The sequence below is a fragment of the Letharia columbiana genome, assembly GCF_014066305.1.
Source record: "Letharia columbiana isolate WasteWater2 chromosome Unknown Sc0000028_s0, whole genome shotgun sequence".
In the NCBI taxonomy this organism is placed as follows: Eukaryota; Fungi; Ascomycota; class Lecanoromycetes; order Lecanorales; family Parmeliaceae; genus Letharia; species Letharia columbiana.
The window spans coordinates 92,961-117,276 of NW_023501070.1; the positions used below are offsets into that span (position 1 = coordinate 92,961).

The window sequence follows — 24,316 nt, forward strand, 5'->3', positions numbered from 1 at the left end:
TAGAAAAAAAGAAAAAGACTAAGACGAGAACTTCTTTAGATCTTTATATCTAAGATTAATAGACGAATAATAAAAAGCGTAATATTATAAAATAGATCTATTATTATAATAGTCGTTATTAGTAATTAATAGAGATCGTTATTAAATAATTAAAGTTAAATACTTTTCTTAAAGCTCTAGTTATCTTTATTCGAATAGATTAAATAAAATCGAAGAAATATTATCTATTTAAGAGAGATAATAATATTAATATATATAAGACGAACTATAAATAAATACGTCGATATTCGATTTATATCTATTTTAATATTCGATATTAGAAGACTCTTAAAAAGAATTCTTTAAATATAACTCGCTTATTTAAAGATATTATTATCTATAAATCTATCGATTAACTCTTTTAAAAAAGATAATATAGAGATTACGCTTAAGTCTATAAATATAATTAATAGATCTTTAATACTAATAAAATTCTTTCGAGGAAACTAATAGAAAAAGTATTAATTATAATAAAAGTAATAAATCTAGCCCGTAGAGATTTTAGATAAAAATCGACTTATCTATAAGATATTTTTATAGAGATATTTAAGTATTAATATAATAAATAAGTTTAGAAATATTATAATATAGTAAAAGTAGAAAGAGCGTAGCTATTAATAGCGCGGAATTTTTAAATTTTTAAAAAATAACGATTCTATAGTCTTATAAATATTAAGAGAAGTATATATATCATATTCGCGTTAATAAAAGATAAGAAATTTTATTATATTAATAGCTTTATTAACTTTAATTAATATAATAATATTTATAATTTAAATTTTCTAAATAAAAGCTATAGAGTAATAAAAGAGATTAATATACGCTATATTATAAGAATTATAAGATAATAGAGATATTAAGAATCTAGATCTTAGAATATTAGAAATAAGACTAAATATATAATAGGTAAAATCGATCTTAGTTACTCTTTTTAACTCGAATATCTTTCTTAATCTAGATATTCTTTTTAACTCGAATATTCTTCTTAACTTAAATAACTTTTAAATTATTTTTAGAGTTTATCGAGTAAAGAGAAATCTTATAATTATAGAATATATATATAAATATTATAATTAGAAAGAGAAGAGAGAGCGAGCTCTTTTCTAATTAGAGAGATATTAATACGCTTTAAAAAGTATCTAATTAAGTATTTTAACGTCGAAGACTACTATTAAATTAATTCGCGATTTCTTATAATTTAAAAAACGTTATCGCTTATAACGAGGGTTATTATTTAAAATTCTCTTAAGTCGTTAATAGTTTATATAATAATATTAGAATCGAGATATATTATTTTAAAAATATAATAAATTAGAAGAAAGTTTTAACGTAAGCTATTATAAAGAATATAAAACGATAAGAATTATTAATAATCTATATAATAATATTAAAATCGAGATATATTATTCTAAAAATATAATAAATTAGAATCGAGATATATTATTTTAAAAATATAATAAATTAGAAGAAAGTTTTAACGTAAGATATTATAAGAGGAGATTTATATATATTATTACTCGCTATATTTTTATATATATAATTATTTAAAAGCTAAAACTTCTAATTTAAAAAAGTCGATTTTAATTTTATAAGAAAGATACTTAATATTTTAATAAGTATTAATACGTATAAATTCTAAAGAAATTTAGATATTAAGAGAAGAGGTTAATAAAGCTAAGATCGGGTAATAAAGATATAAATATATATTATTAATCTTTATATATATTATATTAACTTTAACGCGGTTATAATAATAAGAGAGCGTATTAATAACGATTTTTCTTCTTAGATAATTAACGCTTATAAGATATATTATAAATAATAATATTCTTATCTTTAATAGAGAAGATAGATTACTTAATATAATAATATAAATTTATATATATAAATCTAATATCTAGCGATAGTATTATTAAATCGAGTTAAATTAAACTTATAATATAACTAAGTTAAGTCGAACTCGACTTATAGAGTCGAGTTAATATCGCGAATTATAGAAATAATAAAATATTAATATAAGATAATTATTATTTCTAGAAAAATTATTTAAATAGTATATAGTAATTATTAAACTAGCGAATATTATTCGAATAATATATAGTAATTATTAAATTAACGAATATTATTTAAATAGTATATAGTAATTACTAAATCGACGAATAGTATTTTAATAGTAAATAGTAATTACTAAATCGGCGAATAGTATATAAAAAGTAGATTATAGTTATTAATTAGGCGGAATTTAAACGGATTTTAATTAGATTTACTAATTCGATAAATTTTATAATTTCTGCGACTAACGCGCGATTAGCAATTTTAAATTTTATAGAAACTTTTTAGATTTATAAATGTATTTTATAGCTATACGACTCGTTTAAGAATATAATTAGTTTTTAGCGAAGAATAAATAGATCTAAATAGACGTCGGATTTTCTATTAAAATATAATATATAATTTCTTATAAGAAGCCTTTAAGTAAGATACGCGAGAATCATATTTTTAACTTAAATCTTTTAAGGATTTATATTAAAAGCGAGTATATTATTAGCTATCTAAAGGGCTAATTCTAGTCTTTAAAGAAACTTCGTATTTAGATCTATAGATTAAAAGATATAATCTTTATTATAGTCTAAGTAAACGCCTATATCGTTTTATATTCCTTCTATTTTAATAATAAATTAAAGATTTAATAAGATTAACTAGATAACGATACGATCTTTAAATAATAGATTAAGAAGAATAGAGATCTAGAAATAAATAAATCTATAGCGATAAATTCTTAAACGACTACTATAAGAAGAGTAACTCTATAGTAAGAAAAGAATATTCGTGAATACTTAAAAAGAAAGCTCTTAGATTCGAATATTTTATAATTATTTATTTATACTTAAGAAGATATTTATTAAATAAGCTTATAAAGTTTTTAGCTTAAGCTAAATATAGATTAATAATATTATATTTTAAGCTTTTATTAGCGATATAATAAGCTTCTAGCCTTAATAGCGTTTTTAGATTTAATTTATAAAGATATAAATTTTTTAGAAGATAGCTATAAAGAAAGAAATATCGATTATTTGATTTTAAAGAATATTATCTTCTTCGTAATATATTATATACTTAATATAATATCTTCTTATCGAAAATAATTAATTTTATATTAATTAATTAGCTCGCTTAGCTAGCTCCCGTATATTTTATATATTACGCTAAGATTTTTTAGTCGTAGAGCCTTAATATTAATATAAAATATAATTATTTTAAAATCCTCTCCCGTCGCAATCTTATAGAATTTTATAATATAAGATAATTAAAATTATATATATAATAAGGGGACTTAAAGAGCGATTACGTCTATAGATTTATTTTAAAATAAGTATATTATAGCTAGTCTAGATTTATAAAGATATATATACTTTTTATTAATCTCGAAATTATAGAAATACGTTATTAAATCATCTTTCGTCTTTTTATTTTATTTATTTCTAATAGTTAATAGATGAAACGTCTTTAAGTACTCTATTTATCGACTTAATTACATCGCCGATTATATTTAAAGTATTAGAAGATTCTATAATATTAATATTAATATTTATCTTCTTTATACTACTCTTTAATAATATAGCTATTACTTTTACGTCATATATATATAGCTTTATTATAATTATTTTATATTTATAAATAATCTAACGCTTAGCTATTTCTAGCTTTAGACGCTATAATTTTAATAAGTCTTTTTCTATTTATCGTCTAGTTTTCTTTTATAACTTTAAACGCTTAATTTACTTAATCTCTATATCGTAATAACGTTTTCTAGACTTCCTCTACTTTATAATATTTAGAAGATATTCGAATTCGCTCGAATTACGCTTACGACTCGACGAGATTAATTAAGAGTTAATCGAAGGGCTAGAACTACGAGAGATCTTCTCTTTACTCTTATTCTTACGCGGGAAAGCCTTTATAACGGCGATCGTAGGAACTCTATTCTCTATTATCTTAAGTATATTATCGTTATTATCGTTACTCTTTATATTCTTATTCTTCTCTTCTACTATAACGTCTAAATACGTAGTTACTTCGTTATCGAATACGCTTCGAATAGCGTATTTACTATTATTAAAAAGAATACTTATAAGATTAATACTCTAATTACTATTATTAATAGTATAAGTATTAATATTTATACGCTTATCTAGTATAATCTTAAGTCGATAGAATTTAAAATATACTTTCTAAGCTACTTTTTATTTATTTATTATTAGTATACTTATAATAATCTCTTTCTTACTATCGAGCTTATTATCGATAATACTTATAATCTTCTTCGCCTTATAGTATATCTTTTTAAAGATTATAATCTAAGCTTTAACTATCTTATCGTAATAAGAAAGCGCGTTTTTATATTAAAAGTACTCGGCGAAGAAAGAAAGCTCTAAAAAAAAAAAAACAAAAATACCCCAAAAAACAACCCTCTTTTTTTTTTTTTTTTTTTTTTTTTAAAAAAATATAAAAAAAAAAATTAATATATTTTTTTTTTTAAAAAAAAAAAAAAAAAAAAAAAAAAAAAAAAAATTTATTTTTTTTTTTATTTTTTAAAAAAAATTATTTTATAAAAAAAAATAAAAATAATAAATAAAAAAATTATATTATATATTTAATAAAATAAAAAAAAAAAATAAAAAAAAAAAAAAAAAAAAAAAAAAAAAAAAAAAAAAAAAAAAAAAAAAAAAAAAAAAAAAAAAAAAAAAAAAAAAAAAAAAAAAAAAAAAAAAAAAAAAAAAAAAAAAAAAATAAAAAATAAAAAAAAAAATAATAAAAAAAAAAAAAAAAAAAAAAAATATAAAAAAAAAATAAAAAAATAAAAATAATATTAAATATAATAAGATACTATTAAGTAACTAGTAACTACTTATAATATTAGATAGTTATTATTTTTAATAATAGAAAAAAATTTAAAAAAAAAAAAAATTTTTTTGATTATTTTTATTTTTTTAATAAAAAAAAAAAAAAAAAAAAAAAAAAAAAAAAAAAAAAAAAAAAAAAAAAAAAAAAAAAAAAAATTAAAAAAAAAAAAAAAAAAAAAAAAAAAAAAAAAAAAAAATAAAAAAAAAAAAAAAAAAAAAAAAAAAAAAAAAAAAAAAACCCAAAAAAAAAACAAAATTTTTTTTTTTTTTTTAAAAAAAAAAAAAAAAAAAAAAAAATTCCTTAATATTAGATATTATATTTATAATATAGAATAAAATTTTTTTTTAAAAAAAAAAAAATTCATCACATCTGTCCGATCTCACCACGCGTGTTGAATCTGTTCTCAGAAGTCTACTCCGAGGCTCGCTGTGGACTCTAGGTTTGATGCCGATCAACAAAGCGACGCATTCGAAATATCAGCCTGATCTGTGACGAGGCTACCGTCCTGGTTGCGTAATGACGAAGGCCACATTCGCGCAACAACTTTATTCCCAATATCTACATCGGCTATACATTCCACTTCTGTTGCCTCCAGTTGCTCTCCGTGCCTGACACAAAGATGGCCTCGGAAGTACAAATATCAGATGCTTGGAACAGAGCTCGAGATCGATATGTCGAAGACCTCAATGAAGAAGAACAGCAGAGGTATTTCAGAGCTTCACCACAATCTCTTTTGGATGATGCTTGGGCCGCAGAGAAATTTCACGGTACGAAAAGCACTACTCGCAGCGTAATGGAGAAGCTTCAGCCTTTTGTTGCCGCTATTGAACAATACGGCGGGGCGATCGATGTTTATTCGAATACTTATGCTCTAGCTCTCGGTCCGATCTGGGGTAGCATCAAAGTCCTACTCCATGTAAGTCTTTCGAGGCATCTGATGCTGTCTCACAATGCTAATGTAGTTCGCTATTAGATCGCACGTGAATTTGGCAAATACTTTGACAAGCTTGTTGAGATGTTTGCAAGGATCGGTGACGTCTTGCCACGCTTCAGAACTTATGAAAGATTGTTCTCGAACCATGAGCGTCTGATTCAAGCGCTCTCGGTAGCCTACCTAGACATCATCACTTTCTGCACCAATGCAAAAATGGTATTCAGACGCGGACAGCGTTCATCTAGTAAGTCAACTATAGCCGAGAATGATTGTGAAATCTGCTTCTTTGGCATGGCTTCTTCACTCCCACATACACAAATGTTGACTGCGGCTCCGACGTCCAAAAGAGTTCGATATGTATTTCGCCTGCAGTCTATAGATGCTGATCTACGGTGTCGGAAAAAAGCTTCGAAGGTGACACTCAAGCTGTTATGGAAACCGTTTGACCTGCAATTTGGTCAGCAACTTAGTGCCTTTCGTGTTCATCAGAAGAATGTCGAAAAGGAAGCGGGGTTGGCGAACATGATCGAAGCCGCTGATGCTAGAGCTCTGGTGCTTGCCGACCAGAAGCAGCTTGACAAGCAACGGCGAGGTTGGTGCCAGTGTTTTCAGTCTTAAACTTGAGACGCTAAGGTTCTATTAGAGGACAATCGGCTCCGGATTATCGCCATGCTCCACGCTGTCGACTATGAAGCTAAACATAGAAAGCTCCAGATTTTACGTCATGCTGGAACGGGTGAATGGCTCTTTCGACAGGCCACATATTGTGAATGGATAACGCCAGGCAACTCCGCATTTCTTTGCTGCCGTGGTATACGTAGGTACCATCAGCTACTTTATCAAAGATCAAGACTTATAGCTTCTTGTCAGCCGGCTGTGGCAAAAGCATCCTTGCGTACGTACACTGAGCTCCTAAGGGCACCGAAAATCTGCTAACGTTGAAGCATAGATCTAACCTGGTCGACAATTTGATGAACGGCGTCCTCGCTCCAGTATGTCAACCCTCGGACGTCATATATTATTACTGTGATTATGCAGATCAGAGAACCCTTCAGCTTGATCGTATCTTAGGAAGCCTTCTGAAGCAACTGTTCCTCAATCATCAGATTCCAGAGTACATTGAGTCGCAGCTTCTCCAAATCTACGCTGGAGGAACCAAATCACCCGCCGAGAACGCATTGGGTGACATCTTCTATTCAGTAGTCGCATTGCACCCCCAGATTTACATGGTCTTTGACGGACTCGATGAATGCGAGAAGACCGTTTGGCAGGCAATGCTGAAAGTTTTTAAGGATTTATCAGCCAATGGACAGTCTCATGTCAAGACATTCATAACTTGTGTGGAAGAAGGTCCTGTTGCACATCGTCTCCACGATTCTCCGTGCGTCCAACTATCCACTGCAGCTACAGCTGAAGACATCAGGGCCTTTATTACATCATCGGTCAGATCGAAAGTCGAGAACGGAGAATTGCGGATTCGCAATCTAAATCTAGGACAAGACATCATTTCCGAGCTACTTCTAAGGGCAAATGGAATGTAAGTCGCTATTCCTGGTTCTCGGGGCTATTGCTGACTTACAAGGTTTCTCTGGGTCTTCTTCCAACTACATGATCTTTGCGAATCGTCCTCTGACGCTATGATTCGAGAAACACTAAGAAACCTGCCCGAAGGACTCGGCGAAACTTACAGGAGGATCCTGATCAAGATTAGTGAAAGCCCCTCGAAAGCTAAACTGGCTCAAAAAGTGTTCAAGTGGGCTACAGTCGCGAAACGTCCTCTCAACGTTGAAGAACTCAAAGAAGCCGTTGCCATTGAACCAGGCGACAAAAGCTGGGACGAAGCAAAATTTCCACATGAAGATCTCATGTTCGAGTCCTGCAGAGGCCTGATCATCAAAGATGAGGACGACGGGACCGCGCATTTTGCACATCACACGGTCCGGCAATATCTTACGGGCGGACTGACCACCAAAGTTGATCCCCTGTTTGAGATCTCGGTGGCGGACGCAGATCTTCTTGCTGGACAGGCGTGTGTTGCGTATCTCACATTCTCCGATTTTGAAACTCAGATCACGTCGACCACGCCCATCGCCCGACTCGAACAAAAGGGTATACTAGAATCTGGTGGACCTTTGTGGATCCCCAGTGTCCTTGGTATTAGGAGATCTATGTTCAATATACCTTTCAGACTACTTCGGGGGGATCCAGCCGTGCGACCCTCAGATTCTGATTATTGGAAGTACCTAAGACCAAAGCCTAAGTCGAAAATTAATCCCTCCACAGATCTCAAAGAAAAGTATCGACTCCTCTGCTACGCCATAGAACACTGGGAACTGCACACCAGGTGGTCTCAATCATCAGATTCCGGATTCCGTTGTCGCCTCAAGAGCTTAGTCAAGCACAAGATACTGGCTTTCGATTTCCGGCCATGGGGTTCTAATCAACATTTTGGTCCATATGGTTGTGTAGGATGTCCAAGCCCAAGTGCGGAAAGTTTGGTCGCTAAAGATCTGCCATATCTATCCATGATCCACTACGCAGCCGAAGTGGGTAACCTCACGTTCTTAACATCCCATTACTTTACGGAAATCGAGATCGGCGAATACATCTACCACGAGAGGTACCATAACGAAACGTTGTTGATTGCTTGTCGTCACAACAGAACTGAAATAGTTAAGTATCTCATAAAGCAAGAAAGGTACGATATTTCCGACGGAAGAGCTATCACTACTGCTGCAGCTGCAGGGCACGTAGATGTGCTGCAGTATCTACTTAGCCTTGGTCAGTACTCAGCCCAGCAACAAGGCCACATCGCCTTATCCTTGGCCGCAAAAAACGGACATGAGGCTGTTGTTGAAGTACTAGCAGTTGCCGGAGCCGATCTCGACGCGTATGATAAGCAGACAGGTCGAAGTGTGGTCGATTTAGCGGCCATGAACGGCCATGACTCTGTAATACGGACCTTAATGCAAAGAGGAGCCCAAAAATCTACAGGCCAGGGAGGATTGACCGCACTCCATCTCGCTGCTACAAACGGTCACGCTGCGGCAACCCGAGCGTTGCTTGAGTCCGGTTTCCCGGAAGACAAGGCCGATTCAAGTGGGCGAACTGCCCTACACCTAGCCGCAAAGTCAGGTCATAGTGCGGTGGCTGAGGTTTTGCTTAAGAACGGTGCCAATCCCTCATTGGAAGCACTTGCAACCGTGCCCTCTGGCGACCGATCCGGCGGGATGCCATTTCACCTGGCAGCGCAGGGCGGTCACGTCAAGGTCCTAGAACTCTTCATGCAACACGTACCATCGGTCGATTTTCCCCGGACCATTTCAGAAAAAACCGCTCTTCACTCCGCGGTAGCTGGTGGTCAAGAAAAGGCGATCCGGTGGCTTATCAAGAATGGAGCTGACGTCAATGCAATGGATTTGGTTGGCGACACACCTCTCAATTGCGCTGCGAATCTAGGAGATATGACTGCAGTCCGTGTGTTGCTAGAGCATGGGGCGATGGAGGGCCTTTACTCCAGAAGTCCCTGCCTCATCATGGACTCCCAACGCAGTATCGCATCAGAACTCTTCACGGGTAGTCGTCATCAAGAGCTATGACGATGGTGATGCAGGACTTTGAGGCCACCCACGTCTGATTGGTAAAGCGTGTTTTTGACCTTCAGCCATATGGGTTTACAAAGATTGATATCCACAAGAGAGGCCATCGTGCCTCGCCCGCACTACAGTAGCTAAACACAAACCTAGGTTTGATTAGCCGGACAGATCGGCTAGTCTCAGACTAGCTCTAGTTTCTTTGTGGAGGGTGGACGGACAACAGCAACAAAGCCTTCAACACCTATGGCATACGAAACGCGACCGCAACAGAACAAAGCAACAGCCTTGCATCTACTATTCTAAACCCCCTCAAAAGTCTCTCGCAAAGTTTGGTACAGCTTTCCCTTCATTGAGATCCGATACATTTCACAGTATTGTGTACGACCACAACCCAAGACAATGTGAGAATGGTACGTCACATCCTTGGACAGCAATAGATCTTCATAGAGGTACTAGGGTGAAGGTTTATTTTAACGCAAAGTTTCTTGGTACGAGTCTTTTCCGCTTTGGGCCTCACGGAAGGGAAAGCAAGAACCTTCAATCTAGATCCCGCCCATCTAACCTGTCCAACCACTTCTCTAGCAAATTTCCTCCAAATAAGTTGCCCGGCCTTTTCCAACATTCGAGATCCACCATTATCTCCCCATTAAGATATCTTCAGAAACATGAACAATATCTTGCAAAAGTAGGTGAGCTAGTGAGACGCGAATTGCAGTTGCCTATTCCCGTGCACCGTCATTGAAAACCCAATGGTCCTTTGGAAATCTTATAAGCTCTCGATACGGGTGGAGGCAACACACTCAGCACCCGCGCATTCATACCCGCCTATGCTCAATGTCCCCGCCCTTCCTTTCCAACAAAATAGCGCCAGAAAGCCCGATACGGTGTCGAATTCGCAATCCTACTGGGCATAGGGCCACGGAGTGGAAGGGGACGATTCGTTCCCTCAATCTGAATGTCCTGATCAAACAGTGCCGCCGAATCCGGATGTCGGTGAATCGGCGACGGTGGTGGAGGCAGAGCGCGACCTTCCAATCTCGCCAAGGCCAGATCGAAATGCGCCTGCCGATTGGGATCTGCGTTCAGTGACGAATCTGCCACCGAAGTTCTCACATGCGACAGTGAATAGTGCGATGTGTCGATTGGATGTCCGATTGCTTGCTCGTTGCGTCGACGAGCCGCTCCATCGAGCCTAGGAGACTCTGCCATACCGCGATCTTCCAACAGCCCTGGCCACTTCGTATTGATGTATACCCTCCTGGATTCCGGACTAGATGCGCCTCCGAAACCGAATGAAGATGTTGTGGCCGGGACAGTGGTAACTGGCTGATCTGTTGCCAACTTTGAGTCCTTTGCAAAGCTGTTGAACTTTAAATGCCCAAGACGTCTCAGATTCGAGATGTCTTTGAGCGCCTTGGAACGAATGGCTGGCTTCCCAATTTTCTTCGATGACGATACACCATTCGAGACGTCGGCAAAAACCCCAAATGCTCTGCCGGTGCTAGCAGGCGCCTTTGCTTCACGCGAAGGCTCGTCACGAGGCTCGGAGACAAATGCCCACTGATCCAGCTGTGAATGTTCCGGAAATTCACGTCGGAACGTCGGGCCCGGCGGCTCAGCATACGTCTCCCGACAAATACGCTCACAAGACTTCTCGAACAGCGGTGAAGAGGTATCCTGCTCACTGCCATTGCTGTGAATCGACGGCGTCGACGTCCGTAGCGGCTTATCGAAGTCCAGTGGAATTGGCGAGATCGTACGGACCAGACCCCGGCCCCGACGTGCCTCTGGTTGCATTTCCGAGCTGCGAAATGGCTGTCTGATGACAGTAGCCTTTAAATCCAACGTCCCATGCCCGAGCGCGAAACGAATATTCGCAGCAGCAATCGCCCTCTCCCACGCATTAGACGAAGATTTCCTCGAATCCGTCGAAGCCCAGGAATCAGTCGAGTCAGCATATCGTAGTGAATATGGGCTTCTCATGCGACGAGTCCCGTCACCAAATCTGATTACTCTCCCGAAACTCTCCGATGCTGCGGCGATATTCTGCTCCAGCTCGTATTCAGCCTGATCGATCACTTCACCGTATTGATCCGCAAAGACTTCGACTTCACCTGTCTCGGCATCGGGTGCGAAGTGAATGGGACGACGATGGTCGATGGCGGCAATTAGTCTGTCGATCTTCCTATTCATTCGCTCGTTTTCTTCATCGGAGAGAAGACGAGGACATGAGTCTGATCCGATGGCGAGGCTTGCTAGCCCGTGGCGAACTGGAGACTGATGATCTGTGTCGACAGCGGTATGGTAACTCTCGACTTCACACACATCTGATTGCGCGTCATTGTTCTGGGTGCGATGGGCAATCTCCCTCATCATGCCTGTTCGCTCCAGCATAGAACCAGTCATCGGTTCATTTCCACCAGTCACAGCGGCCTCTACATCCCGATCGCCTCCCTTGGCGTTAGAGCCGACGAGCGTTTTCACCGACCCATAGCATTTCCCAAGCCAGCCTGAGCCTAGGCGACTTTGGAAGCGAGAAGGTGTGCTACGTCCACATCAGTACCTCTCCAACGGAATCTTCAAACGAGGCAAAAACAAATTACACACCTTGACTCTTCCCGCTTGACAGCCCCTTCATCTTGGAGACGCCCAGTGTCATCACACTCCACCATCTCACTGACATCCGTTTGATAGAGCGGCAGCGAAGGTGATGCTGGGATTTCGGCGTTCTCGAAAGCTCCTGGTATACTCATGGACGCTACTAAGAAGACAGCGGTATCTAAGCAGGTGGACGACGATGGACTGAGTAGTACGAAGAAGATCGGTGGTATAAAAGCGGAAGACTGGGTTTAAGTATAAGAGCCATGTTATATATCCTCATCACCCTCGACGAGTCCACGACACTCTCAACCAGATGCGGTGTTATCAGTCTTCTTACATTCACGCAAGATCTCCTGTCCTGAACACGTCCAATGAAAACCACGGATGAGGTGTGTTGTTGGTATAGGATCTGTGTCAATCATTTTGAAGAGTATCCTTTTCTTTGTTCGGCCGTAGAGGTGCGCTATCGATGGAAGCCAAAGAGCTTATTGCAAGATGGTGCTTGCGGCGCATTTAGCTTGACATAGCACTCTTACATATTTCCTAAATGAAAGCTCTTCACTACTGACTCTTCGCTGCTGAATCATCAAGAAAGTATTTCCGGCAACTTGCAAACACCACTGGACACGAACTTGGGAACATTCAGATTGTGCAAACGAGAATGGCCATCTCTCTGGACCACATCACATCTTTTCCCCCCCTCCAATATATTTGAAAAAAAACAAACACAAAAAAAAAAAAAAAAAAAAAAAAAAAAAAAAAAAAAAACCCCCAAAAAAAAATTTTTTTTAAAAAAAAAAAAAACACGATTACCTCTCAAGGATCTTGAGTAGCGCACACAAAGAAGAAAAGATACCATGTCAGACACAAAGCCAGCCACCGGCTTCAAGCCCAGGAACGGCGCCCAAACTCGAGATACTAAAGCCCAAATAGATGCAAAAAAAGCCAGCACCGTGGCAGAATCGTTTTCACCTTCCGGGCTTCAAGCCTCGCGAACGAAAGCGAAAATGGGGAATTTGGTGTTGGGAAATGCAAACTCGACGGGATCGGACGCTTGAGACGGCAAGGTCGTAGTGCTCTCCGAGTTTGAAGATCACATGTTCGCATGGGCAAGTTGCCCTACATTTGGCGGCAGTATATTGTGTGTACAGCCGGGATTCCCCCAAAAGACCAACACGGGAATGAATATACCCTGAATTCATGGGTTTGATCCCCTCAAATTTTGAAAAAAGAACCTTTTTTAGCCACAGACACCCTAGAGTTGTGGAGAAATTCAAATTGGATTGTCGTTCATTCCTGACAGAGGTATACATTGGCCTCCGTCTGGAATGAACCTTCAAAATGTGAAGTTTCTAAGATTGATCAAGCTCCCCGGATTTACCAAACCTCTTCATACATTGAAATAGGGACATGCTATCGCAGTAACTTCCCCGAACGATTCTACATACATTTTCTTCACAAAGGGAGAAAACATATACAGCCCTCTGTCGAGACATCATAAGTCCACCCATCCGCATCCGGGTGCCGTATCCAGGTGGGGGGGGGGGGGGCTTCAGAGCCCTATGTTGGAATCTGTAGAGTGCGCCCAAACTCGTAGATACTAAATGCCTCAAATATTTGATTGAACATCGACAGTAGATACTCGTGTTGACCGGAAAGATGCACTTAAAAATCATGCGGTGCGGGATCTGACACTATCGTACCAGGAAGTGTACCCTAGCCGTATCCGGATGGGAAAGCCAGGGGAGTGGAGGGGGTCGATGTATCGCTTCTCTTTTTCAAGTAGACGGTCGCGTACTTAGACAGTAGAAAGCGAACACCCTTGGCATAGTACCTGATATCCCACTTCTTTCCTCACATGATCCCCTTCCTGCGCAACTTTTCACAAGGACGGCGGCGACATTTTGAGCATGTAGTGCTTCCATTGAGCGACCCAAAGTAGTATGCTCTGGTAAAGCAGCCTCTCCAGCTGAAGGGAGGATGTAGTTCCTTCAGATCAAATTCTCAACTGTCGCTTCTGTAGAAGGTTTTCTGGTGATTTACCGGCCTATTAGATCGTTATGCTTAGCAAACTGTGCGTGACTGTTGAACACCAGAGTATTTGTCGAAGGAGGGAGCGAGAGAGGGAGAGAGAGTTGGAGGGAGAAATAGAAGGACTAGCAATACATCGGTGTTCGTGGGTTGGAAAGCGTAAGACCTGTCCAAAATCAGCTTCCTCGCTTTCGCAAAACTCGATCTGGAGGACCTAGAGCACCCTTAGACCTGACTCTACCTGAGAAAGAATCTTTCACCTTTCTAAGCTTTTAATCAACCCATTCAAGAACCCGCACCAGGGTCGAGGTACCTTTATAAGGACATAGATGGCTTGGTGGTTCGAGCCCAACCGCTCGGCCTTTCCCACTGCTGTATCATTGTAATTCCAAGAGAGCGTGTCTTGCTGTTGAAGTAGTGGTAGACATGGCTCTTGAGTATGAGAGGTCTTGAGATGGCTTGCTGGAAAGGGGACCTTACGTCCATAGAGCGGCTCACAGGGGGCTTGGAGACGTCTAATTGAACAAAGCCGTAAGCTGTCAGCGTTCGGAACAGAGGAAGAGATGGGGGAGAAACTCCACAATAGCACCCACACGTCGCCCTGTTGGTCGAGCTTTGAGAACAGTCACCCAAGGTGTTCGCGTGTCTGTAGCCATAGTGCTAAGCTCTCGCGGCGACACTTTGATTTAGACTTCCATAGTATTTTCCAGCGCTAACTCGCAGTTGCTCTTTTACAATATCAGCCTGGAGGACTGTAGCAAAGTCATGAGTCTTGAGGTGTAGGGTGCAACGGTTGCTTCAAAAGTTGTGGTTAGCGGGCTACAAGCCCGTTGCTTGTAGGATGTGGAAGACTAGTGAGGCAGTCAGCGGGGGCATGAAAAGGACTGCACTTGGCAACTGGCAGCAGGGACGTGCTAAATAAATGGCCTGGCTTTCGATCGACGTTCGTATATGCCCTAGACATAGTCCCGACATCTGCAGCAATGTTCTGACTGAAGGAGGAGGATTGGCGGCTTTGGAAGGGTCTTTCAAAAGCAGTAGGGTCCTCCGATCCAGAAGCGTACGGAGTTCCTTACAGCCTTAGCGCTTCGCTTCGGTCTTGGCTTGGTACAAGATCACCAGAGCCTTCACACAAAGCTGCAACTCACCCACATACATCTAGAATCCACCAGACACTCTACACAGAACTCGCACCCACCACGGAACAGATTTTATCTGCACTTAGCCATCTTTACCACACAGGATCATAGCAAAAGTCGCTTGAAATGCCGGAATCCAAGCAGGACACCCTCCCTGACATGCTGAAGCTGATGACAGACGTCGAGATCAAGAATGACGTCCAAGTCATGTTAGGGACAGACGGTTCAGCATTGTACACATGGGGTGACGTGGACACCTACATGAAGAAGAACGCCACCTCCTTGGATCCTGACCTCGTTAGAAGCGTCATGCAGAAATTGCGTGACGCATACAAGATGAAGAAGTTCAATGAGGAGCTAACGAGAGCCCTGGAGTATGACCATCCCTTCACATCGTACCGATTTATCTGCTAACGTCGCGCATAGAGCGGTCCAGATCGGCACGATTGCTGGCGGTGAAACGGACAACACTGACGACGACGACAATGACACTGATGACACTGATAACAAAATCCTCACCCCTCTCAGCCGCAATACCGATGTCGAGAAGGCAGGAAGGGATGAAAATCCAATGGACCATGGTCTTCGAGCCACCACCGTCGGCCAAGAGTAAGAGCATCTTCTCCCGGAGGCACCGCCTGTCCGGGACTATCGCGACGCCAATGGCGTCGACCATGGTTACGCCATGAGGGAGGCGTTGCTGAACCCTAGGCCGGATCCCTGGGCCCTAATCTGAGCCAACACCCACTGGTGAGTACTTAGACGCTTCTAAACAGCCGTACAGAGGACGCTAATGCCTGTAGAACCCCTGCCTCTGCCACCTACGTTATCCTTCCGACCGACAAAAAGACAAGCAACAGGGATAATTCACCAAACGAGGGTAGTAGTGGTTGGGGTCTCGATGGATATCCTCGGCTTTCATTTCTTTAGTCATCGGTCCCCAAGGGGAGGAACATACTGCTTGCGGAGCGACGGCATGCCATGCTTATGTGGCTGCTGTCTATGCTCAAAAGTTTTGCTTTTTCGATTGGAGGATGAGCACTTCAGGCGCGAAAGATGAGGTCCATCAATGGCATGATAGGCAAGGGATATGATAGGGCAAACACCACGTGGTCATCTTCCAAGGCACCATGTCAAACTGTCTACTCAATGAACCCTCATGCAGAACTTCGCCATGACAACAGCTTGAGCCTACCCAATCTGTGCTCCAGTGACAATCTGAAGGGAATGTGATTCCACGGACAGCAATGTCTTTGAAGCATGACAAACATCAAGTCTTCCTACTGAAATGCCGGCAATCTACACCCTTAGCGCCTGTTTCGCCCCACCTTACCTTGACATTTCAATTACGTAATAGCACCCACTTACCTGCCTTCGTCTTAGCCGTATCTCACGCTACTCTGGCCACGCGGGCGCAAAGATATGTTCCAATATCATGTCTTTGTCCTTGGTTCTTTTATACAATGCTGACTTGACCATCACCTCTTTCCACCAAGCAGCCCAAAACAAAAAGCAATGGCAATCTATCTGTATCCCTTTATGTTCACATTCCTATCTATAGATAATTGAGCTTGCAATGATCCAACAAGTCGACTAGCTAAGCTTCAGACTGGTACATCGAAGACTCTTAAAAATATACATAACAGCTTGGGTATCCCTCTGTACTACTAGCCCAGGAGTTCGAGCCAGGGGCAGCAGCAGCCTGCAACACGTTCAAAAAAGACGTAAGTAAATATATGAACATAGAAAGAGAGAAACGGTCACAGCAGAAACGCAGTCAATCAAGACCACCAACATAGACTGTATCACGGCCTATCAGCCCATCTATTCTATAAGCCCCGTTGAACTACATTCCTTCCCAATCTTCATGTAACATGCTCCCTCGTTCAGCAAAAGCCAGGACTGATGATTAAAAGCACCCCTCCACCGCCTCTCCTCTCGAACCAGCAGTCTCCGTATCTCATCCGCGACGAACCTGGGCAGCGTACTGTCCTTAACGAAAACAGACCGCAGTGCGGAGGGGGAAAAGGTCCCTCGCGCCTCTTCGGAACCAGTGCCTGGCCGCCACAGAACTCCCAGCCATTTTCATCTCTTTACACACGGCCCTTCTTTCCAATATCTCCATACAGTGAGCCATTCCTCCCATCTCTTTCTTCAAGTTGTCTAACATCATCACAGCAGCTCATTCTGCCAACATTCCTCCCACGTAACCCGGTCCGTCGTAGGCAGGGGCAAGAACGTGGTCGTCGTCGGTAAAACGGAGATGTTCGCTGAACGGACAGGAGGGAAGGGAAGGGAAGGCGTCAGTGCCATCCTAGAGAAGTTTTCAACTCGGTGGGCGTTGCAACTACTGAAGGAGAAAAACTGTTTGAACTGTCAGCAAAGTCTCCAATATTTACTCTTTGGTTGAAAGAACGAACAGAACTTCCTGCTCTTACTACATACCGTTGCGTGGAAACCGAACCAGAAAGCAGAAGGCAGTCTCGGCTCAATCCGGTCCGATCGTTGTAATATACCCGCGACGGGTCCTTTCAATACAATTCCCTCCCTGCCACCCAGGAAACACGAATGAAAACTTTTCTTCCCGTTCTTCCCTCTTTCACTACCCAACCTACGGCTCGACAAAGACGCGCGGCATACCTCTTGCTTTTTTGAAGGCATCACGGAATCTCCATTCAACCCGCCACATTCGAACAAACATCGTCCACAATGATGTCCTCCTCAACAGCAGAGAAGGCGAGAACGACTCTCGCATCCCTGAACTTCATCGCTCGGATCGGTAGAATACTACCCTTGACAAATTGGCACGCACCTAATCTAACCCTTCTTCTCTAGTCTACGGCATCCGATCATCCGCGCCCCTGGAGACGTTGACGAAGATCATACTCGTCAACGCTATCGCCCGAAACGGTGCGTCATTCCCAACCATGCTTCCGTACCTACGCGTGCTAATCATAGCCTAAGTTCGCGGCAGCATAACGGCACCGGCGATGCACGAAAGCCGTGAAAGCGTGAGCAGCAGCGAGGTCGATGGGGACGATAGCGGCTACGAAGCCGATGCGGATGAGCCAAAGGAGGATTCTAAAGGGGCGGGAGAGGCAGACAACGCCGAGGAGCCGGACAGCAGCACTGACGGGACGGATACGGATACGGATACAAGCCATAACTGTGAGTTAGTATCTCCATCTTCTAGAAGTTCGCTGCTGACTGGTTCAAGGGTATGTCTCCGATGCTGAATACCTCGCATCCTGCCTCGAATCCCTTGATTACGAACGCGAAGGCGAGTACCAAGATGGGGACGACGTCGTCGATTACAAGTACGATAGTTAGGATGCGGCTGGATCGACTTTTGCTCTGTGTACGTTTGAATAAGCGCACATGAAGAGCCAGAAGGCAGCTTCAGCGTGCTAAATGTCCGTGACTTTTCGTGACTACTGGGCCGCCGCATATGTCCATGTAGCTCTTTCTCTGTAACCAGGAGCCGTCTAAGCCGAGTGTAAGAGCTGCTGCAATCCGTGTTGGCTTTCGATGTGTGCGTGAGATGCCGCGGACTGAAAGAAGCATCTGTAACACTATCTAGAGACAATGAAAGGCACGAAAGAAGTAATCGGGTCAGGAGAAGTAGAATGTCGGTATCCACGGAAGAGCACATAGATGAAAGAAAAAATGGCTTGAGGGTCTTGGCATTTATTTGCACGAGTCACCGGATTCGCACAAAGCTTCACCGAAACCGAACACACCTCGGTCATCAGAAGCACCCCGAAATTTCTACCCTAGTACCTACCGTGTCCTTCAAGAGTAAGTCGCTCTGGCTAGTCATCCCTTTGACTTCGAGTTCAGTCAATCGTGACGCCTTCTGGCTGACATTGTTAGCAACAGAACCAAGCATCCCCTTCATCAACACCAGCGTCATTCCACCAGTCCCTTACCATGGCCGGCACGTTCACTACTTACGCAGAGATGTTGGAGGCCATGAAGGGTCTCCATTTGGCAAAATCCGTGATGGATCTGCTTGGCCCGGCTGGTAAACACGTCAAGACGTGGGGCCAACTAGATTCGTTCATGCACAGCCAGCAGCTCAACAAACGCACCTTTCTTACACCACAACGCATCGCGGATCTTCTCCTTCAGAAGCTCCGCGGCTTCTACCTTGCCAATGAGGCCCGCAAGGGCAGTAATGAGTAAGGACGCATGTTCCAAGAGAGTGAATGATCACTGACAACCCATAAGTCTCGGCTTAACGGGTCCCTACCGTTTCAACCCCACCTCCAACCCTCCTCGGGCTTCAACAATGCCCACAAGATCTTCTCGACGCGGCATTCGTAGAGCCGCCGGAAGGAAGGGCCGTGGACGACGGCCAATGCCCAGCTACGGGGATTCACGACCGTCCCAGTCTCTAGAACAGGAAAGCCCATCGCACAATGGCAGCCCGGCCGCCATGAAGCCGAAGATAGAGCCCTCTTCCGGCTCGACAACCGCGGCCGAGGAGGTACTCATCGCACTTCCAGCCGCCACGGCAGTGGTGGAAGGTCTTCTCTGTTTGCCTAAAGCCATCGAGCCAGAGAAGCAGCCCGCTTCCAGCTCGAAGACCGCGCCGGTGAAGGCACCTGCGGCGCACACAACTCCGGTGCGGGATGGGGAGGGTCTCAAGTGGTTTCCCGATGAAGATGCCAAGTTGGAAGACGTCTAGTAAGAGCCGCACCTGCAATCAACGTGGCAAGATCCTGTTCACAGCTAACAAAATCTGGCGTTGCAAAGGGTTCCTTTTTGCCGGTGGTTAGAGCACATGCAGCCGACGCTTTCCGTGGTTCGTTGTTGAACACAGTATGACTGCTCAACCTCATCACCAGCAAAAGAAAGAACAAAAGCGTTGATGGTATTTTCCTCTTCAGCAGCAAGACACAAAAGAGGGGGAAATGGGCTAGAGGGAAAGGGAAGGAAAAGAAAGGAAAGAGAGGCCAACAATCCTTCCTGAACTGTCTTGTACATAAGCAAGCAAAGCCAGCACATCTTATGTCTCTTGCATGCCATCCACGCCTACGTCCGTTGTCCTGATATCTGCTGCATTGTCACGAGAGCATGAACGCTCACAAGCATTTACTGCCCACCCCAAGAACCTCTAGCGTCATTTCGCCACACCTTGTCTCTTTCCAAATCGTAACAAGCCCCGGCAGTTCCCGTCTAAGAGCCCCTTTTCTTTTCTTCCAGACACTCTGGTCTCTGGCAGTACTAGAAATTAGAACAGCAAATCGTCTGGAAACCAGACATAGCTGCAACTGCGTTGGCACATATCAATTCCATATCACTCATAAATCTAGCTGATTGGATTTACGATACAATACAACCCATTCGAACCCCAAAGTCACGAGCAGTAGAGCACCTGCCTCGAATCACCCAGAGCCCGTCTATCCAGTAAATCACCTATACCCTCAATCCAAGACTCTCCAAACGCCAACAGCACTCAGACCCCAAGGACGGAGCCAGCGTTTGGACAATCGACCGTAGCACTGGCACTGGCCTCTCGTCCACCCTCAAACCCTCCAACCCAACCCAGCACACCGCCGACACCGCTCCCCAAAATCTTGTCCGCCTGCTTCCCTTCTCCGTATGCAACAGCCTCTGACCTCTCTCTCCTGTATCATTGATCCCCCTCTCCCAACCTCCTATTCCCCATTTCTTCCCCTCGGCTCCCGATCCTCTCAACCACACCTCCATCGTAGTCAAACTAAACCCGAATACTCAAAGCCACCATCCATTCGCTCAACGAGCCCCCTCTTCAAACCGCAGAAGGCCCCCCCTCTCTTCCCTTCCCAGAGACAGCCCTCACATTCGCCACCATTTCCGCTCCTGCTCCTTAGCCGCAGGACCAGCAGCTTTAACCCCGTACTCCTGTCTGGTAGACTGGAGTTTCTTAACAGTCATGCACCAGCAGAGCTGGATCAGGGAGAGCGTATCTTCGAGTTGTGGATATTGGCGTAGGCGATCGTCCCAGGCGAAGTAGATTAGGGCTCAGGGTATGCCAGGGTATGCCAGAGGAGGGAGGAGGAGGAGGAGCAGCAGGAAGGAGACCCAAACCGGCGAGAGGAGCCAGAGGAGCAAGAGCAGCAGAGGAACCTGATCTCGGCGAGCACGCATAAGGCCCAGAGTCTAAAAAACCCGTCAGCCGCCAAGTACAGAAGGGCGAGCCGACGGCACAAAACCAGGCTCCGAACCAAGTTTGAGCATTGAGCGCCAAAGGATTGTGGTGGTGAGAGACCAGACATGTAGCGGACAACCAAGACACACGGTTTAGAACCGATGCCCGACCTTCCGACACAGCTGATGGGTGATCCAGCAATGTATCAATCTGCTCCCCTATTCTCCGGCCCTCCTCAACTGATCCTTAAACCCCACCTGCCGCAAAACGTCGAGTCTAAGTCTCATCTCCTAGGGTGTCTCCATTTGTTGTTTTGGAAGAACGCCGGTCGGCGTAGATGGTAGGAAAGATGGAGTGTCATTACACCGAGCTTCTAAGCCGAGACAGTCTAGTCTAGAGTGGTTGGTGGAGCGTTAGTGCGTTGGCCTTAGGGATACAGAAGGTCTAAACTATCGAAAGTCCGCTGTTGCCAGGACTGGCGAGCGATGAATTCGATGCTGGTTAGTCCCAAGCTTCACAGGCTATACTACGAGCGAGTGATAGGAGGAATCAGCTGTGATTGTCAAGAGCCGGCCCCCAAGGGCTGACAGGACGCTATAAGAGATGTGTCGAGGAACTTGGTAGTGGAAGTTATGAAGTTAGAACAGGTCTAGAATACCATGATTGATATCGCATGCAAGAAGAACAAAGCAAGCATCTAGGATCCACCATAGATAAAGAACAAACAGTACCACGCATGCACGTTTCCTCCTCCGATGTATTTTGGTAGAAAGCCAACAGCAATCATCCCTCCATAGACCGCTGCCCACAATCTTGCTCCCTTTCATGCTAGAAATGCCCATTGTATGTCCATCCGACTTGCCACGGGTTCCCCCAAATCGTACCAAGGTGTTGTGACTCGCGGGCTCGTTGCGCCTAGAATAGAAGATCTTTGATGGTCCGGTGATGCAAACGAAGCGAGAGGACAGGCTCGTGAAGGATGTAGGGATGGTCGAGTGGGATAGCAAGCCCGGTCCTAGTGCTTCAAGCGCGACACCAAGCCTTCGTACATTTTGCGCAACCTCGCCAGCACTCTCTTGCGAAACGGCAAGGCCTCTTCTGCCAGCTCGACTTCACGTTTTCGGGATGCCTCCTGTGCACGCCATTCCATCGTGGACTTTATCCCCTTTGCGATCGCAAACCCCAAGATGGCTTCGGACGCAGGTTCGTCGGAACTTTTAGGGGTTTTGGGAATCGAATTGAAGAGTAATGCCACGTCCTCCGGGTTTCCGAGGTGCGACTCAAGTTCATTGAATGCACAGGAACTTGAGAAGCGACCCTCGTAGCTGTGAGCTGTCGACATTGTAGGAAAAGGTCGAGCTGTTGCCTGGCTAGTGTTAGATATGACCGGGATCAGACCGTTGGTGCAGCATACTCTGTTCGATACTTGGCGCGGTGGGTTGTCAATGATCTCAACGGTACGGACGAGTGTAAGAGTGCTGAGGGTTTGAATAGTAGCCCGGGGGCGGGGTATCCCAAATGGCGTTGGATCGTTATGATGATAGGAGGTAGATCCGTGTGGGAGAGGGTTGTCTGGTATGGAAAAGGGAGCAGGAAAAAGGAGCAGGATACAACCTACGAGCTGTTAGCAAGGCCTATACCGCAGCACGGACGTTGATAAAAGGGAAATACCCTTTGGGAGCACAGATAGATTGCTGTTCAAAGGAAATTGTTCTTTTAGAGCAGTGGCTCTGTTGCAGCGTAGATGGCGGAGCTAAGGGGTCTTGTTTCGTATCACTGTAGCCGAATGAGGGTCTGTTGAAGGAGACTTGCAGACGTGGAAGGACTCGTCTCGTTCGAAGATTGGCTTATGTTGAAGAATGGGAAGGATAGAGATTGTGAAAGCGTAAGGTGATGGTGTGGCAGTGTATCCTGATGCTCTAAATTTTTGTGTAACAGATGTAGAATGAATGAGCGGTGACCCGCGCTGTGGCAAAAGAAACCTTGCTTTGATACGGAAGCGCCCAGCCGAAGGCAGTAGAGCTTATGCACGCTGTCACAGCAACAAACAACTGACCATATCTACACGAAAAAACTTCGCGGTCTTACTGCTCGTTCAAAACCTCCAGACCAGCTCCGTATTTGGGAATCTTCGACGCTGTGGAAACGCTGCGTCTCCTAATCCAAAGGCACCGGTCCTTCCTCCACCAGAAAACCTCCACTCACTAGAGATTTTCAGGCCACCTCGGCGTGTTTTTGCACGAGCATACAACGATTCGCAGCAATACTAGCAATCTCCTCGCCTTCAAGGATACCATGTTGCCCTCACAGCGTGCTGATGGATTGCGTGCTGGCAAAACCAAGCGGTCACCAAGCCCTTCGCCGCCACCTGGGAGTAGATCTTCAGAAAATAGTCCAAGCCATAAAACTGAACAAGCAGAGAAGGGTACTTCCTTCAGTGCTGCTCTGTCCAAGAGAACCAAGCCCGCGCTGACATGATCGACAGGGGATAATGAGTCACCATTCATAAGCCATGGACCTGTCCTACCTGACGAGAATCGAGCAGCTGCCAGCAGCGAACCCCAAAATACGGTCTCTGGAGGGACAAGAGCCCCTGAGACAATACCTTCAACGACCGTCACTTGTGGTCCGCGTCCACAGCTGCAACCCATTGGCACTCAGGCATGGACTTGGATACAAACCAGCCATCAGCCTGCCGGAGACAATGATGCATACCCAGATTCGACAATTCCAGCATACTACCGTGCTCCTCATCGGGGTCCACGCAGGATCAGGAGCGGCCAGAGTAGCAGGCCGGGTGTTGACTTCATTGTCCGTCGAGAGCCGCTTGATCCAGTCAGCTCCACTGTGGGTCCCTCCAATGGCCGATAGAATCCCATCTCCTGAATCAGCACAACATATGCAATGCTGCGCTCTTTATCCAATGGCAACATCC

The 24,316-nt window shown here is 43.2% G+C and overlaps 6 protein-coding genes across 6 annotated transcripts; 5 read left to right on the forward strand and 1 right to left on the reverse strand.

Moving 5' to 3' along the window:
• Positions 1–5,563: 5,563 nt before the first annotated feature.
• Positions 5,564–9,477, forward strand: HO173_008115 (uncharacterized protein; the record flags this gene model as incomplete). Its single annotated transcript, XM_037310015.1, has 7 exons — positions 5,564–5,860; positions 5,918–6,122; positions 6,285–6,470; positions 6,522–6,695; positions 6,749–6,773; positions 6,828–7,415; positions 7,461–9,477. 7 exons carry the CDS (start codon positions 5,564–5,566, stop codon positions 9,475–9,477), a joined length of 3,492 nt encoding a protein of 1,163 aa, XP_037162975.1.
• Positions 9,478–10,305: 828 nt separating this feature from the next.
• On the reverse strand, positions 10,306–12,227 carry HO173_008116 (uncharacterized protein; the record flags this gene model as incomplete). The annotated part of the gene is made up of 2 exons (XM_037310016.1): positions 10,306–12,019; positions 12,082–12,227. The coding sequence occupies 2 exons, from the start codon at positions 12,225–12,227 to the stop codon at positions 10,306–10,308; spliced, it is 1,860 nt and encodes a 619-aa protein (XP_037162976.1).
• A 3,144-nt stretch (positions 12,228–15,371) lies between these two features.
• On the forward strand, positions 15,372–15,858 carry HO173_008117 (uncharacterized protein; the record flags this gene model as incomplete). Its single annotated transcript, XM_037310017.1, has 2 exons — positions 15,372–15,619; positions 15,672–15,858. The coding sequence occupies 2 exons, from the start codon at positions 15,372–15,374 to the stop codon at positions 15,856–15,858; spliced, it is 435 nt and encodes a 144-aa protein (XP_037162977.1).
• Positions 15,859–17,954: 2,096 nt separating this feature from the next.
• HO173_008118 (uncharacterized protein) lies at positions 17,955–18,575 on the forward strand (the record flags this gene model as incomplete). Its single annotated transcript, XM_037310018.1, has 4 exons — positions 17,955–18,024; positions 18,081–18,155; positions 18,210–18,413; positions 18,463–18,575. 4 exons carry the CDS (start codon positions 17,955–17,957, stop codon positions 18,573–18,575), a joined length of 462 nt encoding a protein of 153 aa, XP_037162978.1.
• Positions 18,576–19,175: 600 nt separating this feature from the next.
• Positions 19,176–19,935, forward strand: HO173_008119 (uncharacterized protein; the record flags this gene model as incomplete). The annotated part of the gene is made up of 2 exons (XM_037310019.1): positions 19,176–19,426; positions 19,476–19,935. 2 exons carry the CDS (start codon positions 19,176–19,178, stop codon positions 19,933–19,935), a joined length of 711 nt encoding a protein of 236 aa, XP_037162979.1.
• Positions 19,936–23,676: 3,741 nt separating this feature from the next.
• Positions 23,677–24,252, forward strand: HO173_008120 (uncharacterized protein; the record flags this gene model as incomplete). Its single annotated transcript, XM_037310020.1, has 2 exons — positions 23,677–23,806; positions 23,867–24,252. The coding sequence occupies 2 exons, from the start codon at positions 23,677–23,679 to the stop codon at positions 24,250–24,252; spliced, it is 516 nt and encodes a 171-aa protein (XP_037162980.1).
• Positions 24,253–24,316: the final 64 nt, after the last annotated feature.